This window comes from Stomoxys calcitrans, chromosome 2, assembly GCF_963082655.1.
Source record: "Stomoxys calcitrans chromosome 2, idStoCalc2.1, whole genome shotgun sequence".
NCBI classification, from domain to species: Eukaryota; Metazoa; Arthropoda; class Insecta; order Diptera; family Muscidae; genus Stomoxys; species Stomoxys calcitrans.
This window is the reverse complement of record NC_081553.1, coordinates 211807407-211825733: the sequence shown is the minus strand read 5'-3', so window position 1 is coordinate 211825733 and position 18327 is coordinate 211807407. Positions and strand designations below refer to the sequence as shown.

Here is an 18327-nt window from a genome sequence, read left to right as displayed (position 1 = left end):
ATTTGGCTGAAATTTCGCACATAGTGTTCTGTTATGACTTTCAGTAACTGTGCCAAGTACGGTCCAAATCCGTCAAAAACATGATATAGCTCCCATATAAACCGATCTCCCGATTTAATTTCTTGAGCCCCTGGAAGCCGCAATTATTGTCCGATTTTGCTGAAATTTTGCATGTAGTGTTCTGTTATGACTCTCAACAAATGTGCCAAGTACGGTCCAAATTGGTCTATAACCTGATACAGCTCCCATTTAAACCGATCTCTCGATTTGATTTCTTGAGCCCCTGGAAGGCCCATTTTATGTTCGATTTAGCTAAAATTTTGCACATAGTGTTCTGTTATGACTTTCAGCAACTGTGCCAAGTACAGTCCAAATCGGTCAAGAACATGATATAGCTCCCGTTGTAGCCGATCTCCCGATTTGACTTCTTGAGCCCCTGGAAGCCTCAATTTTCATCCGATTTAGCTGAAATTTTGCATATAGTGTTCTGTTATGACTTTCAGCAACTGTGCTAAGTACGGTCCAAATCGCTCAAAAACATGATATAGCTCCAATAGAAACCGATCTCCCGATTTGAATTCTTGAGCCCCTACAAGCCGCGATGTTTATACGATTTGGCTGAAATTTTGCATATAGTGTTCTGACTCAACAACTGTGCTAAGCACGTTGCAAATCGGTCTATAACCAGATATAGCTCCCATATTTTAGCAGAACTTTGCACGCTTTTACATGCTATAATCTGTGACACCAAGTTTCGAGGTGTCTCCGAAGTGACAAAATTTCCTACAGAAATAAAAATTTTAACAATATCTCTCATAAAAATGTATTTTGAAGAAAACTTTTGCTCTTTAGTGTTTATATAACAATGGGTTACTTGTTTACACTCTTTTATCTCTTGTCTACAAAATATCAAAAGCACGACTTTTTGGAATACAAAAAAAAAAAATAAACAAAAGCTGCTGCACCCATTGAGAAAATTACATTCCAACTTCCTATGTGTGTACCTCTGCTCATAAAAATGCGGCTGACCGATGAACTTTCATTCATACATATATCATCAATATGAAAGTGAGATAATTAAAAAATAACAAATTAAATCACTTCAAATTAAAATATTATTTTGTTTACACATGATTTTATAGTGAAATATTTATATTTTTGAATAATCTGAAGTTCTACATTGTTGTGATGGTTTTGGAACAATTATTTACTGTTTAATTTAAAATCAGTTCATCGTAAATAACAACATGCAGCCAGACTGTGTTTTAAAATATAAAAGGCTTTACCAAGTATTTCGAAATATGAAATTATTATTTGATATACTCGTATGTGACCTTAAAACGTAGGTATATTGAAACTTTATCCACTAGAGGTTACATTTTATTCAAAAACAAAAAAATACATTTTTCACATAATTTTACTTTATCAACATATCAAGTGATGGTAAGGGCAATTCCAATTATTCCCATCGCGCCTGGCATCAAAGTTAATGCGACTTATTTATCGGGAAAAACATTTTGAAAGCTGCTTTGGAGCCATGGGCTCCTGCAACTTTCTGTCGTATACCATGGTCGTACCAGTATGGATGCGCCATTGTACGAAAATGGTTGAAAACACCCTTATATTACATTCATAAGCCTAATTACTCGATTTTTGACAAAGTGAATGAAGTCAAAAATTTTGACTACTTTCACACATGTTTGTCATTTGAATCAATAAAAAATATTTTCAAACAAAAAAAGTGGCCATATGAATTCGTATCACTTCGTGTCAGCTACCCTATAGTACATACTCGTCTTACAGACAGGCTCCGTTATCACACACCTTAAGATGACCAATATCCGCTTGATCCGTTCCTGTAGTCATTTTAGGGGGACGTACTGAAAATAAGATTTTTTTGAGCTTCTTACCCTTAAACTTCACTTAAGCCCACGTAAAGCCGATATGGCGTGAACTAAATACTTAAGTGCCTATGGAATAACATTTTTTAAAATTTTTTTAAATGCTTCAAAATTAAGTTACCGGGGGCCACCGAGATTCAGCATGGGTTCAAATTTAATCAGAAAAAATTTCAGCGGTGGTAATCTAGTGCTGGCGGCATTTGTGAGTTATTTATCTTACACCCAGAAAAAATAGTTTGCCGATATAAGCAAACACTGTCTGCTGATATTAAATTTAAATTTTTTAAATTTTTAAAAAATCTATTCAAAATTTTTTAACTTCTCAACAACAAATGAGACATTGGCAATTTTAGAAGTTAATTTTTTTTAAAGCAAAAATGTAATAGTAGCTAGTTATTTGTTTGTCTGCTGTTATTTAAATTCAATCAAAAATATATATAATAATATACATTATTAAACAGCCCAGGGTTTTATAAAGGCGATTTTGTGGTACATATTACGGCCAAATATGGATTTTGATGAAATTACCACCAATCAATGATATTTTTCCAGAGAAACGACAAATATATATGAAAATTAATTTTCCTTAAAGAAAAGCCATGAAAATGAGGAATTAATTTTCAATAAATGAAGATAAAGCCTAAACACATCAAACGGCTTTTTTTTCTAAAGCATTCGTTATGGGTGTGGGTCATTGGTAAGAGAATTAGAGAGAAAGAGTATCGCTATTTAGGTGAGGATGTTGTGCGTGGTACTACTTAATGTAGGTCAACAAATTCTTAAGGCTGGGCTTTGGCGTGCGAGGCATCTGCATTTTTGTTGCTGTTTGTATATCTATTACGAGCGTACAGAAAGGCATGAAAATGAGGAATTAATTTTCAATAAGAGAAGAAGAAACATAAACACATCAAATTGTTTTTGGTTTTTTTCTAAAGCATTCGTTATGGGTGTAAATGCAAAGCCATAGGTGGGAGTATTAGTGGTGAGAAAAAGAGAAACAAATGGTGCGAAAGAAAGAGTATCACTATTTAGGTGAGTGTTGTGGGGGTGGGATGTGTGTGGCACTACTTGGTATGTAGGTCACCCAATTTCTTAAGGCTCGGCTTTAGCCATAGGTGGGGGGAGTATTAGTGGTGAGAGTAAGAGAAATAAAAGGTGAAAAAGAAAGAGTATCACTATTTAGTATCACTAGAGTATCACTATTTATGTTGTGGGGGTGGGATGTGAAGGTCACCCAATTTCTTAAGGCTAGGCCTTGTCGTGCGAGGCATCTGCATTTTTGTTGTTGTTTGTATATCTATTGCGAGCGTACAGAAAGCCATGAAAATTAAGAATTAATTTTCAATAAAAGAAGAAGAAGCCTAAACACATCAAATTGTTGGTTTTTTTTCGAAAGCATTTGTTATGAGTGTGAATGCAAAGCCGTAGGTGAGAGATTAGTGGTGAGAGTAAAATAAACAAATGGTGCGAGAGAAAGAGTATCACTTTTAGGTAAGGGTGTTGTGGGGGAGTGATGTGCGTGGTATGTAAGTCAGCCAATTTCTTAAGGCTTAGCTTTGGCGTTCGATGCATTTCCATTTTTGTTGTTGTTTGTATATCTATTGCAAGCGTACAGAAAGCCATGAAGATGATGAGATGAGGAAAGTCATAGGTGGGAGTATTAGTGGTGAGAGAAAGAGAAACAAAAGTGTATAACTATTTAGGTGAGGATGTTGTGGGGGTGGGATGTGTGTGGCACTACTTGGCATGTAGGTCAGCTAATTCCTTAAGGCTCGGCTTTGGCGTGGTTGACATTTAAATTTTTGTTGTTGTTTGTATATCTATAGCGAGCCTACAGAACATGACCAAGGCCAAGTATCTCAAGGGCCGCCAAACCTTCTCAATGGGACATGCAGCTAGTTTGTGCCAATATGGGTCTTAAATAAAAGGTTTTTAAGAGTACGAACGTGGTACTAAAACATGAAACAAGATCTTGAAAATGGATGTTTGTTGTTTTAGCAAAAATTGCTGCTGTCCCATTTCAAGCTGACTTTCTGTTCTTAGGGCTTTTCGCCAAAAATTTTCGTGATTACTTTTTTTAGATAAGAGATTTTGAAGCCAAATAACTTGCTGATTCAGTGGGACATTACCCCATAACTTATGAGACTATTTTAATAAAAGTATTATGTTATAATTGAGATTTCAGTAGTGTTTCAAAAAAGTTTTCGCTACTATGAATCATTGTACCAGCCATTACACCAACATTTTTTGCTGATTTTACTTTTAAATTTCTCTGAGTGTAACTTTTTTGCAAAATTGTACACAATTCTTTAAAGACAAGGTGTGTCCATGAGACCTAGAAGTTTATATTACAAATGTAGGGGAATTTTTGTACTGTGTATTGTAAAAGAGAGGACAGAGGGCGTGTTTGCTATTTTAGCTTCAAATTACGGCTGCGCCCCATTTTCAGAAGACTTTCTGCTGTTACAGCGAAAATTTTTGCTGTTTTTACTAGCAAATTTTTCTGAGTGAAGTTAATCAGCCGAGTAATCTTCTCTACAAGTGTTGTCACTCTGCGGCAAGCAGTTCGGACTCGGCAAAAAAGGAGGTCCCTTATCATTGAGCTTAAACTTGTATCGGACAGCACTCATGGTTATGAGAGAAGTATCTCCGCTGTTCCTTAATGGAATGTTCATGGACAAATTAGAAATTTGCATATAAAAATATGTTGAGATAATAATAATCTGAAACACTTTCACCATTCATTTCAATCTAGAAAAACATTATTCCCTTACCATGTGTTTCCCCAAAATTCAAATTTCCCACCACGGAATTTATAATCCCTTCTCGCAAATCACATCCCTGAAATTGATAACAGCAAAAATGAAAACAAAATTCCACACTAAAAACCACCGATTAGCACACTACCTTATCTCAGAAAAAAATATTTTTTTATTATATATTTGACTGACGTCTTCAACGCACTGTGCGCCTTGGCTGTTATGATTCATTAAATTTTTTTAATAAAATGAAACGTCAATTGTTGTTGTTGTTACTGCTGCTCTTCTCTCGAGCACGCAGACACGGTTACGGTTTTGTATTCATTAAATTCTTATCTTATGGCCCCCGCGACTCACTTTACACACCCGCATATTATCAGCTGTTTATAACTTTTGTTTTGTCTCTGAGCAATAGACGTTTATATTTGTTTGCCTTTACAATGCAAATTCACATTTGTTTGGCTCTGTGAGTAGTTATGTAGTTTGTAAGTTTGTGCTTAATTTAAAGCTCATCGTTACTCTTGATGGGTGTAATACGCGGCTGACTTTCACGTTGTTGTTAGTTTTATTGCTGTAATTTATATTTGTATGCACATACAAACACACCCGTACACTATACTTTTTTATTTTTTGTATGGCTAGAGCTGTATTTGCATGAGTAAAGGTTGATTTTATTTTCAACTAGAAATGCACTGTGATCTCTGGCCAATTACTTCCCCCTGTTGCTTTTGCGTGACTTTAGTAACGCACTTAAGCGTAGCTTTTTCCCCCACGCTAGGGTTGCCAATATGCACTTTGTCCAAAGAATAAATATAGATAATCTTATCTATAGCAGTGATAGGTTATTTCACCTCTAGATGGAAGGTTTTATAAATAAGATAATAATTTATAAATGAGACCAACTTATATGAATTGAAAATATTTGAGCGTATCTATATTTGCCCTCAACGTGCTTCATTGCAATGAAAGGTTGAATTTCGTTAGATTAAATGGGTAGTGCTTAAATTGTTTTTTTGGGTACTCCTTGAAGATGGGGAGAGAACACAAGGTTTAACGCACTTACATCGGCTTTATTTCCCTTAATCTTGCTTTGTCTTCTTTATCTTAGGTGGTTTTCACAGAACGTTTGTTCTACTAGCCGAACTCAGAAAAAGATTTCCAAGCGCATCGATCTTCTCCGCACTTTTTCCAATTTCTGTTTCTTTTTCTACTTTTCTTCTCTCCATTATTTTCTCTCAATCATTTTAACAACATGACGTATCCAACGTAATGGTTGTATTTTCATACGTGTAACTATGCTAACAGTATTATACAGTTCGTCGCCGATATTCGTCTCTTTTCGCAAGTACCCATGCTACAGAGCCATATAAAAACACGGGTTGTCTGTGGTAACCTCGTCACTTCTGTGACACGCAGTGGAATAATATTCAGATCTGTCAAAATACCGCCCTCCGAACTGCGACGATGGACCACCTCCATCAGGAGACAAAGATCTTGCCAGTGCGAAGACATAACTATATGCTGTCTAAGCAATAACTTTTGGGCTGTTATCTCAGAGACCATCCAAATCATCGTCTTGTGGATAGATATCCATCGCCCAGAAGCCTTAAGGTAGATCTAAATGATCTAGAGAGTGAGGTTCAGCATTACAAGAGAGAACATCTAGAGAAGGTCTAGACAACATTCATGCAGACACGGTAGCAGATGCGGTAAATAGCTACCGGGTGAATGTAGTACTTGGAGAACGACCGTCTCCCATTCCACCTGAAGAAATTGACCTCCTACGGCAAACCAGAATAGTTCTGGCTCAATTACGTTCCTGCAGATGCAGCCGCCTAAACTCCTACAGAGCAAGGATTGATGCCGACGTGCAAGATGTATGTGCCGATTGTGACCAGAGACTACACGATACGCGTCACCTATTTAACTGCCCAGCCAGACCCACTCGACTCAGACCTGGATCCCTCTGGATGCACCCCTAGGCGGCCAATTGACTTGCCCCAAATGTAAAATAAAATTTTCACCGGACTTGCCTCTCAATAAGTCCATTGTTACACGTGCTGTGTGGCACGTGACACCGTCTTGTTGAAACCACATGTCATGCAAGTCAAGCACCAAACTGTGACTTTTTCTGGATTCATTCGTAACTCTTGCAATGCTTCTGGCTCATTGTACCTATTGAGCCAAAAATGAGCTTCGTCGTAAAATGGAAAAAGCGCGCTATGAACTTTTTTAACAGAGCTCGTATTTTGATAATAAAATTCAATAATTTGAGCTATTTAAACCAGTGTTGCCAAAGAGATAATAGCTAAACAATCACCCTTTAAATTCTATTTTAGTGTTATTATGCAAGACTTTGACTCTTGCCGCGGCGGTTTTTTGATTTCCCATATAAAATGCATGTAAAGGAAATTGATGCTGACTCTTTGGTTGGGTTTAGACTCTAAACTTCTTTAAATGGTGTCGTTCTGCGGCAAGCTTGATGTTCCTTAATGGAATTTTTTGCATTCATATGTTATCTTTAGGCGTTAATAAGTTATCCTTGGCCTGTTCGTCTTTGTCTTCTGTCGGGGCATGTCCATAGATTTTATAAAAGAATTTAACTTTTATGCGAATTGTGGCTAGTCTCTTAACCACCAGGGTAAATCTGGAGAAAAGGCGTTTCAGTCTCCGACTAATCTCAAGAGCCACAGCGAAATCCATACTTTGTACCATGGCAACTGTAGTACAGCGTGTCACTCTTTGATGTTGTTTCGACGCGTCTCCCATTCCATTACCCTTTCAGTAATTTGAGCCTTGCATTTTTCAATATCTCAGCCCATACAAGCCGCAATTTTTTTTTATGACTTCCAAGAACTGTGCTAGTCTCTCGATCATCCTTAGGTTAGGTTCCTAGAAGCTTTAATTTTTGCTGGTTTGAAAGAAGTTTGGTATGTAGAATAAACTTAGGCCCTACAACTTAATTTATTTTGTATAAATTTTTAGCAGAATTCATCGTGGTGAGTTCCCAAGATTCGGCCCGGCCGAACTTAGCACGCTTTTACTTGTTATTTTTCTTCGTTTTCTCAATGTAATTGAATTTTCTACGAGTGCGGATTACAAGCCCAGCAACCCCTAACCCCATCTGGGTTTTGTGGGATTGTATATGTGTCCCTTGATGTTTAGATACCTTGTCATCATTTCAAGAATCATACGCACTCAGTGTTTAAGTAAGAGCCGGTGCCCCCAGCATTTAATATGAAAAATTGATTTTGGAATAAATATGCAATTTTTTAGATTAAAGCGAGCGCTTATTTGATCGAATATACATGTACTGACATGTCTAAAGAAAAAAAGTAGAACATATATGATAATAACTAACGATTAGAGCGCGCTCCATTTGACGTGCGTAAAGAAAGTCTTGTGGATACAGAAAGTGAAAGTGTCGTTTCAAGGCATGGGATAGCTGTGAGCACCACACAGGCTGGAACATTAAGGTCCAATCTGTGTGGTGTTCATAGCTGTCACGAGAAGCTTAGCTGCGAGCTACCGGGCGCGTCCATAGGTTGCGGATATTGGAATATTCCTTGCGGAGTAGCTGCTACGGCAGTCACGGACAATCAGCGCTATCGAGCGGAGAGTCTCTGTGAGAGGCGGCTCTTGCACAAATACTAAGTGCCTATGATGCTCGATATGGCAAGGAGAGTATTGGCGCCTTTAAATAACCAATTTCCACCTTGTCCCCGCGGCGATCGGTCCTATGGACCGGAAAGAGGATCGCCAACTCAACATGAAAATGTGGCTACAACAACAACGCATGTAGTGTAATAGTACCTTTAGGTTGTGTCGCTGCAATGACAGACCTTCGTTTGCTCAATTCATGCATATCAGCTGTTATTATAAAAATATAAAATCAGATGATGATGATATACTAAACAAAGAAATGTCATTCGTTTATATAAGACCTTATTGAGTTTGGCCTTTTCAAAGCCACCAACATAAACAGTACTTCAAACCATGGCAACTCTGCTACCTCAACACACCATGTACAAGACATACATAAGTATCTGCGATCAGATGATGTACATACATTAATTTATACATCTAAGCTAGAGCGTCGCACTTTGATACGGAGATTGTCGACTTCATCCATTGTTGAGGTTTTCGTTTTATCTAATGTCGGTGGCATTGGTTTTTTTTCTGTTTGTTTCGGCTTTCTTTTATTGCAAAATTAAGCCACCACCCCAAACAACAGAAACCGATTACAATTCGCACTGTGTTGTTGCTTCAATTTACCCGCCTTTGCGATTACATGATCTCAGTTATTAGAGAAGAAGCAGCAGCTGCGTAATGACTTCAAAAGATTCACTGAGCATAACAACAACAGCAGTAACAACAACAAAAATGTGAGGTGAGCTAAATTTTGCGTAGGTGAATGATGATGATGACACAAGAACAGAAAAGATTGTATGTACATGCATAAATTGCTTTGCTCATGTACAAACATGTATATGTAATTAAATATAACACTTAAATGGTTGTAAGTATATGCATACATACACAACCAATGAGTTATTTCACGTGATCTAAGTAACAGTTTATATACGTGCCTATAAATGGGTTTAAGTTTGTAATACTCACAGTGACATAATTAGCATTGATGTATTCCGTTTTCTCATCATCGTTGAGTCGCTGTAGCACAACACGAGTTTCAGGAAGCGGTAGGACATTGGCATATCTAAAGAAATAAATATCGAAAACAGCCGATAAGTTCTTATTGTAATATCATATGGGAAGAAATTTGTTACGTATGTATAACTAGAGAAAAAAAAACTATTTTAAAAACTAACACAGATAAGTTTATGTGTGTATTATTTGAAATAAGAAGTCGGATCATGAAGCCAAACCGCCATTTGAGAAAGTGAAAAGTGTTCAGCAAACTCTGTCACTGGCAACGTTGCAAATCGTTGAAACCATAAGTACCACTGATGTTGAAAACCATAACAGAAGACTACGTGGAACATTTCAGACAAATCGGCCAAGAACCGCGACTTCCAGGAGCTCAATATCTCAAATCGGGAGACCGGTTTTTATGGGAGCTGTATCTTGCTATGGGCCAATTTGGATCGTACTCGGCAAGATTATTGGAAAACGTAACGAAACACTATCTGTATTTCAGCCAAATCGGAAAACAATTGCGACCTCCGTAACATCAAGTTGTCAAATCGGAAGATCGGTTTATATGGGAGCTTTATAAGGTAATAGACCGATTTGGATTGTACTTGGTACAAATGTTAGAAGTCCTTACACTAAGCCCCCCGCATATGAATTGAGGACCATGATTTGCGGATATGCACCTGGAATGTCGCAACTCTTTACAGAGAAGGTGCAACATACGCACTGTCGAATGTATTGTAAAAGTTCAACACCGATATTACCGCCTTATAGGATGTGTGATGGATGGGGAGAGGCGTCACAACAGTTGGCATGACAAAAAACATGCACATGACATTAAAACCGTTCTAGAAGACTAATGCCAAGTTAGGAAAAGAAAATATATCGGAAAATGTAGCCTTCACGAGATATTTTCCGATTGACCCTTTCGATATGACATCACCCAAGCATGGCTGGTTAAACCAAATCGAATCCTTTGATTTAGACGTTAAAGTCCTAGAAGACTGCCAAGAACATTCCATTAAGGATCAGGGGCAAACTTTTCACATTTCAATGAATGCTGTCCGATTCAACTTTTAGCGCAGGTACCTCCTTTTTATGGCCGAACGGCGTTCCGCATTTCGACACCTCTTTGGTGCTTGTAGGGTTTGAGAGAAAAATCCTTGCTAAAATCTATGGAACAGTTTGCGCAATTGGAGAATATAGGCTTCGTTTGAACCACGAGCTGTATGACAACGATAGCACAGGTCTTGTTGACAGAAAGAATGAGGAAACTCTTTTGAAGGCGACTAAATAGAAAGATAAAAGGAAGATGGAGAGGCTAAGTGAAGAAAAACATTTCGAAACTGGGTGTCAAAGTTAGAGAAGGATCGCTGAAGATCGAGACGCTAAGAAATCCAATCTACATTCGGTTAGAGTAACAAATGTTCTGCAAGGGCCTACTTAAGTGAAGTAAGACATCGGTTTGTATTTGGTCTGCCGTATGTATTTGGGGGTACAATTATACTTCAGACCAGGGCTGCGAAGTCTAGCCCCCGACTTCGACCTCGGGTTGGAGTATTAAGCCGGAGTCGGAGAGCGGTTCGGAGTCGGGGCTAGCGTGCTCAACTCCGAACCAAAGTCCGACTCCGGCTCATTAGTCCGACTTCGACTCCGGCCTTAAAAACTCGATTCCACAGCCCTGCTTCAGGCACAAATTTTCAGTCGTATCAGTGTTGAAATTGAGGCTGAGGCTCAAAAAATCAAATCTGAGGCTCGATTTATATGACAGCTGTATTCAAATATGAACCATTGTGGCTTATTGGCAATTCTAAAAGACCTACACCAATAACATTTTTGAGGTTTTGGATTGGTTTTTTGGGTAGGTGGAGGTGGGTCCGATAAAACTTACTTTGAACGACGGACGGATATGACATGACCAAAATAGATATTCTCAATCAAGATTATTTCGATCTTGACTTTTCCATATATTTGATTAAGATACATACCTGTTTTTATCTTCACATCCCTGTGGTACCTCATCCTCACGCGCCGTTATTTGCGGCACATCACGGAATTCTTCGAATATGCGCAATTTCTCGCTGGCAAATTTACTCAGCTCATGCAATCCCATGGCATTGTGTCTTATCGAGGGGTCATCAAAGGCCAAATTGCCATAGGTACGCTTGGACGAACGCAAAACACTGCCCTTGCGCATGCTGGCACCAATCGAGCCATTATCTATGGTATACTCATCCAAGCTGACGGGACGACAGCGTCCCCCGTATGAGGTTTGTTTTTGGCGTTTTCGCATCAAATAGAGGAAGGCCACCAGCAGAATGAGAGCCACTACCCCAATAACACTCACTGTAATGGCTATGATAACATTGACATCGGTTTCCCCAGAATTATCGGAATTTTTCGGATACATAGAGTTGCCACTGTTAGTGCCTAAAATAGTGTCGAGAGGTGGCAAGGATTTGCCCCCAATATCGGCTGTATGTATTGTGGGGCCGGGTGTGGTAATGGGTGGTAACATTGTTGTTGTCGTAGAGTCTGTTAGCAATATCCTTGCTGTTGTGGTGGTGCTTGTTAGAACAGCCTCTTCTTCTTCTTCGCTTATTGTCTGTTGAGTGGTGATGGGTATTGCTTCGGTACTACTGCTAGTGGTTATCACTTTATAGATTTCTTCTATTTTACTGCTTATATCAATACCTTCTTTTGTTGTTGTTGTTGTTGTGGTAGTGTAGGGATTTTCCGCTACTATCGCTGTGGTTGTGGTGGTGCTGGTTATAGGTGCATTTGTTGTTGTTGTTGTAGTACTTGTCGTTGAATCATCCAATAAACTGATATAAGTCTCCTCTATGGCCGTTGTACTTGTAAATGTTTCTTGCGTAGCTGCTAAGTTATTACTGCTCGTTGAATTCATGATTTCTGTTGACGTTTCAATCTCTTTGTCATCCTCTTTTGTACCGATGATGAGATTTGCCTGTGTTGTTGTAGTGGTAGACGTTGATAATTCTTGTTGTGTTGTGGTCTCCTTTTTGTTTTGATCTCCCCTAATGGGGAATTTGAAATAGGTGCCCACACCTTCAGTGGTTGTCTCAATGGCTATTGTGGTAGTGGTGATGTCCTCTTCAGACTTTGTTGTTGTTGTTTCAGGCAGCAAGCTTTCGTTTGTGTCTGTGTGGGTGTTTGTTTGTTTGTTGTTGTCAACAACAGGTGTTTCTTGTTGAGCATTCACTGCTGCTGCTGCTGCTACTGCTGTTGTTGTCTCGACTTCCTGGTGCTCCTCCTTATCTGAGGTATTCTCTAGTGGCTTTGTTGTTGTATTGGACGACGTCAATGGCCCAGTTATTACAGCCGACGCTGTTGAATTTTGTTGGCTTTCTGTTTCTTCTCTTGCCGCTTTTCCCTCCTCAGTTGCAAAGTCTTGGCTCTTAGGGGTTGTCGTTGTGCTTGTGGTGGCCTCTGTTGTAATGGTTTCTAATTGACTTTCTTCTTTGCCTTCGTTGTTGCTGTTGTTGTGGTTTATTATCTCGTCTGTATAGGATGACGTAGTCTTTTCTTCAGATGTTCCATTTGTTGTTATCGTTGTAGCCAGCAGAATATCTCGAGGGGTTGCTGTTGTTGTAGTAGTTGTTGTTGTGAATTCTGTACTTGTTTCAAGCAACACTTGTTGTTCATTCAAATGCGTTTTAATTGTACTTGAAAAATTATTTAAGCTACTAGCCGCCGCCGCCGCTGCCGATGACTTTGCCTCGTTCTCGACCTCCGCTTTTGTTGTAGTGTGTTCGAGCAATGTTGCTATTGTTGTAGTTTCAATATTTATCGATTGTTTTTGCTCAATTTCATTGTTGCCATTTTGGTCAACAACTTCCGCCCTAGAAAATTTGTTAGTTTCTGTTTCCAATGTAAACGAGGGGGGCAGTGTAGTACTGCTGCTGCTGCTACTACTGGTGGAAGTAATTCCTTTAAAACTTGGTTTGTAAGTGGTTATATCAAAAATTTGTAATTTTTCTTTTTGTTTTAAACTTTTTTCATTGTCATTCACGCTGTTTTCTTGATATTTGTGTGAATTTTCCAAAATTGTTGCCGCATTTGTCGTTTTCGTTTCAATATTATCGGCCGCTGCCGTTTCTGTTACCGACGTAACGTTCACTTTGCCCGTTTCAGGAGTACTGCTAAAGCTAAATGGCTCTGTTGTTGTTTTGGCGGCGTTGGCGGCAGCAGTACTCGACTCATCATCATTAACAGCTGTTACTCTCTCTGTTTGAGACTCAGTCTCTGCTACCATTACAGAGGGGTTGTTGTGATTAACATGACTGCTGTCGTTGCTGTCTTTTTTAGGCTCTGGCATGTTATTCTCGCTCTCTGCTCTTGTTTTATTTAAAGTCAAGTTTATTTCATTTAAATCAGGTCGTTGTAGTGTTTGCTGTTGTTGTTGTTGGTCTTCATGTGTTATAACACTTTTGGGGCTTGCCACAATTTCCGCTGAAGACGTCGTAGTCAAAGAGGAAAGGCCTGCCATATTGTTATTCTCATTTAATTCGGTTGAGGTCTCCCCCGCCATATCAACAGCAGCAGCAGCGGCAACGGCAACAGCACTAGCAGCTGTAGTCGTTGTCATTGTGAAGTCATGTTTATCTCGTTCCACGTTATCGGACATTGATGATAAGATTGTTGTCGTGGGCAAATTTGCAGTGATTTTAGCAGTCTTGTTGATTTCCATTGAAGAAGATTCCATAGTTTCTGGAGATTTTTTACTCTCCACCTCCATTGCCCCCTCATAGCCCATTGTGGTGGCCATCATATCTTGGTTTACCAAGATATGAGACCAATCCAAAAGGGATTTCTCACCTTGGCTGTTATTAAGAACTGACAGAGATTTGTTGACAGCCCCAGAGAAGTCGCTAGCAGCCTGTTCCTGCTTATGCTTCGGCGCTGTTGCCATGGTAGCATTGGTATGCATGACCGTAGGTTTAAGGCCTGCCAAAGACCATACCTCAGCATTAGTGGGCAAATTCATTTGTTGGGCATTGGTGGAATTGTCATTGATAAATTTGGGTTTCTTAACCTTGCCTTCACCACCCTCAGCGATGCTAGGGGATATTTTTTTCTCTCCTTCCTCTACTTCATCCTCAAAATCAATGTTATTGGCAATGTGGTTATTGGAGGGCAACGTAGTAACTTCTTGTTCATCATCCTCACCATTCTTAAACATAGAACGTCCCAACTCAGTTTTAGAGCTATCCATAGGATTTTCCCTACCCTCAGTATTATTTTGGGGTAAATCATTGCTTACATCTTGCCAAGAATCTCGATCCAAACCATTTTGTATTTTAATAGCCGTTACTGGAGATTGGATGGCTTCTTCGGTGTTGCCAGAATTTCTGGAAAATACCCCCTCTAATTGTGCTTTAATGACTTCAGTAGTAGATTTTATGCCATTATCACTAATGTGATTTGTTTCCAAACTGTGATCTTTGAGGCTTATTGTGGTTGTTTTGACTTCTTGATCAGCTGTTGAATTATTTTGAACAGCTGTTCCTTGGAGATTTTCTAAGGCTGTTTTGGCTTTCTCAGCTGCCTCTTTGACACTTATAATGGGTATTTTAGAAATATTTTCATTTGTTTCGATGGTGCCATTGTTTGGAGTATCATGTTCTTGGGGTTTGGTTTCCTCATTTAACAATTTATGGACAATATTTTCTTTAGAGGATACATCAAGTAGAATATTTCCAATGCCATTATGCTCATGATGGGATTTTTCTTGAGCTAAATTATTTGCCATAGAATTATCGGTTTCAATTTCCAAATTTCTGGGAGATTTTTCCTCATTTACTTTTGGTTCACCATTATTTTCCAACCCCAGGGTATTTTCTTGATCGTTTGAGGAGTTTTCTGTTACCGCAGATATCTTCCCCAATTCAGCCTGGGGTGAACTTGTCTCCTCCATATTTTTTAAACCAAAACCATAAAGATTTTCACCATTATCTTTTTCTAACTTCATTGAGGCTAATTTTACTCCATTTAGGAAATTTTTGCCTATCACCTCAGTTTGAGTGGTTAAACTTTCCCCGTTTTCCTGAACCTCTTTTTCATTTGGGGAGTTTTTTTTGCCCAAAGCAAGTTTATCTTTTCCCAATAGCGGGTTTAAAAAAGATTTGGCCAAACTTTCTGCCAAAGTGTCATTGTGGGTTTCATTTTCACTTTCCAAAAGACCACCACCACCTCGAGACAATAGACCGCTGAGGAAATGTTCAGAATTATTCACCTTTACAGCAGTTGTCTCCAGTGAATGTTCTTTATTTTCCAAAAGATTTTCCTTATCATCTTGAATATTTGAGGGATTAAGAGGCAGGGTAGTATTTGTGACTAGAGAAAAGTCATTTTTGACTTCATGGATATTTGTTTTTTCCTTTTCTTCATTTGAAGTGTGAATTGGACTGAAGGATAAACCATTGGTGAATTCCTTAACAATTTCTGTGGCTTTTTCCAAGTTCTCATTGGTGGACTCTTTAACGGCTTCACCTAATTGACCTATTCCCAAAGAAGACGTGGATTCCTTTGGCTGGTTTAAGAGATTTTCCAATACATGGCCTTTATTGGCCATTTGTTGATTGTTCAAGTTGGCAACATGCTTTTCATCATTATGGGAATCTTCATTACCCTGGCTTAAAACAGCTGTTGCTAAATGGCCAGCAATTGCTTTGACTTTTTCACCTATGTTTTCATCCTCTGACAAGCTTTTTATAACTTTCTTGGTATCATTTAAAGCTATTTCATTAAATTGAAATTCCCTTGAGGTTTCCGTTGTTGCACTTGCTGGTTCTGTTTTAGCATTTAAATCAATGGCGAGTTGTGGTGAATTGGCAAAATTCACCACTGTTGCCGTTAGTTTGTCTAAATTCCCTCTCGTTTCATGGTCAGGGTCGCTATTGGGTAATGTAGAAAGGGGACTTGTTGTTGTCGCTGTCACATCAAGTATTTCCGTAGGCTTCAAGTCTATTGTAAAGGGAATTTCTCTTTTTTTGATAACACCTGCCAAGGCATGAGGCGGGTATAAGACAGCCACAAGCAGCCAAAATGTCAAAGTTATTGTTGGTGCTTTTCTAAAGCAACTTTGGCGTTTGCTTTGACTTGTGGGCGACATTGGCAGTGGGGATATGTTTGTGGTGTACATTTTGTTGTTGTTTTTGCCTTGGTTTAGAAATCATCCAAAACGTGCTTAAAATTAATTTTTTTTTCTTTACTTCTAAGTGGAATTATGTTTGCTCAATGTTTTGTTTCATTGGGGAAATGCCGAGTAGCTCATCCATGCAAGACAAAGACTGTGTCTGGAGAAAGATAGGGGAGGGGGACTAGTTATTAGGACCAGCCTAAAAGCTTTGTTGGCAAAGGGATGGAGTAGTTTCTCCACACTGTTGCTTATAACAAAATTATTCGGCCGGGTACTAAAAGATTTTGCTCGCTATTTGCCATTCCTCATGGCCTTGTTCTTTTTAATGGATTTAAATTTATTATCTTTTCCCCTTTCAAGTTTGTCCAGCTTTTATTTTCTGTTGTCTTTCCCAAGAACTGTTAACTGGAATGTTGTGGTTTTGAAATCTGCAAAGAGAAATGAAAACAAAATTTGGGACATTAAAAACGTGTATGAGAGAATGAAATTCTGTTAAAAATTCAAATGTTATCGGTTAAAAGTTTACACTATCTTATCATCACCAACTGACTGACATTGTAACCATAACCTTCATAAGGTATTTGTCGTCAACGGTTTATTGCACTTGAATTATCTGGTTTGGAATGACCCAAAAAATATCATTTCCCATTGTTGATAATTTTGTTATGATTTTGATGGTGAGGTTAAAAGGGAAATTCCATAGAATGTTATGAAGTGACAACCCATCAAGAATAAAAAAATGAGCAAAGGTCTTTCAGGCTGAAACCAGCCGAGATGCCATGCATTATTAAGAAGAAATTATGTAAGGAGTTCGTTTTATATGATGACAGTCTATTTTTCGACATCTTCAAGCTGTATTTGACAGCTGTTCGGTAGGAGATTTGTCAGCATCAGGAGCCAATTATCTCTAGAGCGCTGGACATAGAGTGCTGTGATTACAATCATCCTGTATGCCATCCACCATTAAGATTGTTCAATAAGTAGTTGCATACGCGTTATTATTGTGTTGTCTACGGCCTTCATTAAATAGCCCATCTGGCAACCCATCGACTCATATTGCCATATAATGCTCTAACAGAATTAACGCTAGTTCGATTGCATTCTGACTAGATTCTCTACCATTGTTTAGAGAATTATATACACATCAAGACTAGGGACCATCTTATACGCTTCAGATAAACTAAATTCCGGGGATATAACTCAACATTAAACATTTCGTGCCTACTTTTATCAATGTTATTTGCTGCAATCTTTAATGATTTCCGAAAAAAGTATTCGTTATGCTAAGAAACAACTGAAAATGATAAAAATGAAACAATTTCTGCCGAATGGCTAACATTTTTGTCCTTTGTTACTTTGCACACGTGTTATCAACTAAAATGATTTCATTTAAAAAATATCAATCAGAAACAATCTATGATTGTAGGAAACCTAAAGCCACACGGCGAACTTATTCATTCACCCATCCCCCTTTAATATGAACAACAGTCGAAGTAATCAAGTGCCATAGACGGGTACATGCTACATTGCATGTAATTTGTAATTTATGTTCGTTCCAATAATAACCGACCGACCATCAACCACATTATCAAAACAGGAGTAGGTAGCTCCTGCAAACAATAAACTTTAAGTTGTGTCTGGAAGTCCGTATAGTTATATGGTGACATGAAAAAATAAAAAAATTCAAAACTTGCGAGTAAACATTTAAAAAATTGATAACATGGAAAAATGGGTAAAGTTGGATATTGTTATAAAGTTCAGGGACTTTATCCACGATGTGGATAAAGTTATTCACATCGTGGATAAAGTTATCCACTTCATGGATAAAGTTATCCACTTCATAAATAAAGTT

At 38.4% G+C, this 18327-nt stretch overlaps 1 protein-coding gene across 2 annotated transcripts in view; it reads right to left on the bottom strand.

Annotated features, from left to right (window-relative positions):
• LOC106088803 (serine-rich adhesin for platelets) overlaps nucleotides 1-18327 on the bottom strand; it is a 71312-nt gene that overhangs the window by 5970 nt on the left and 47015 nt on the right. For both annotated transcript variants that reach the window (XM_059364066.1, XM_059364067.1), the window contains 2 exons: nucleotides 11302-16903; nucleotides 9281-9377 (listed from right to left, as the gene is read on the bottom strand). In XM_059364066.1, the coding sequence (XP_059220049.1) occupies nucleotides 9281-9377; nucleotides 11302-16478 (5274 nt within the window). In that variant the 5' untranslated portion in view covers nucleotides 16479-16903. The remainder of the gene's footprint in view (nucleotides 1-9280; nucleotides 9378-11301; nucleotides 16904-18327) is intronic.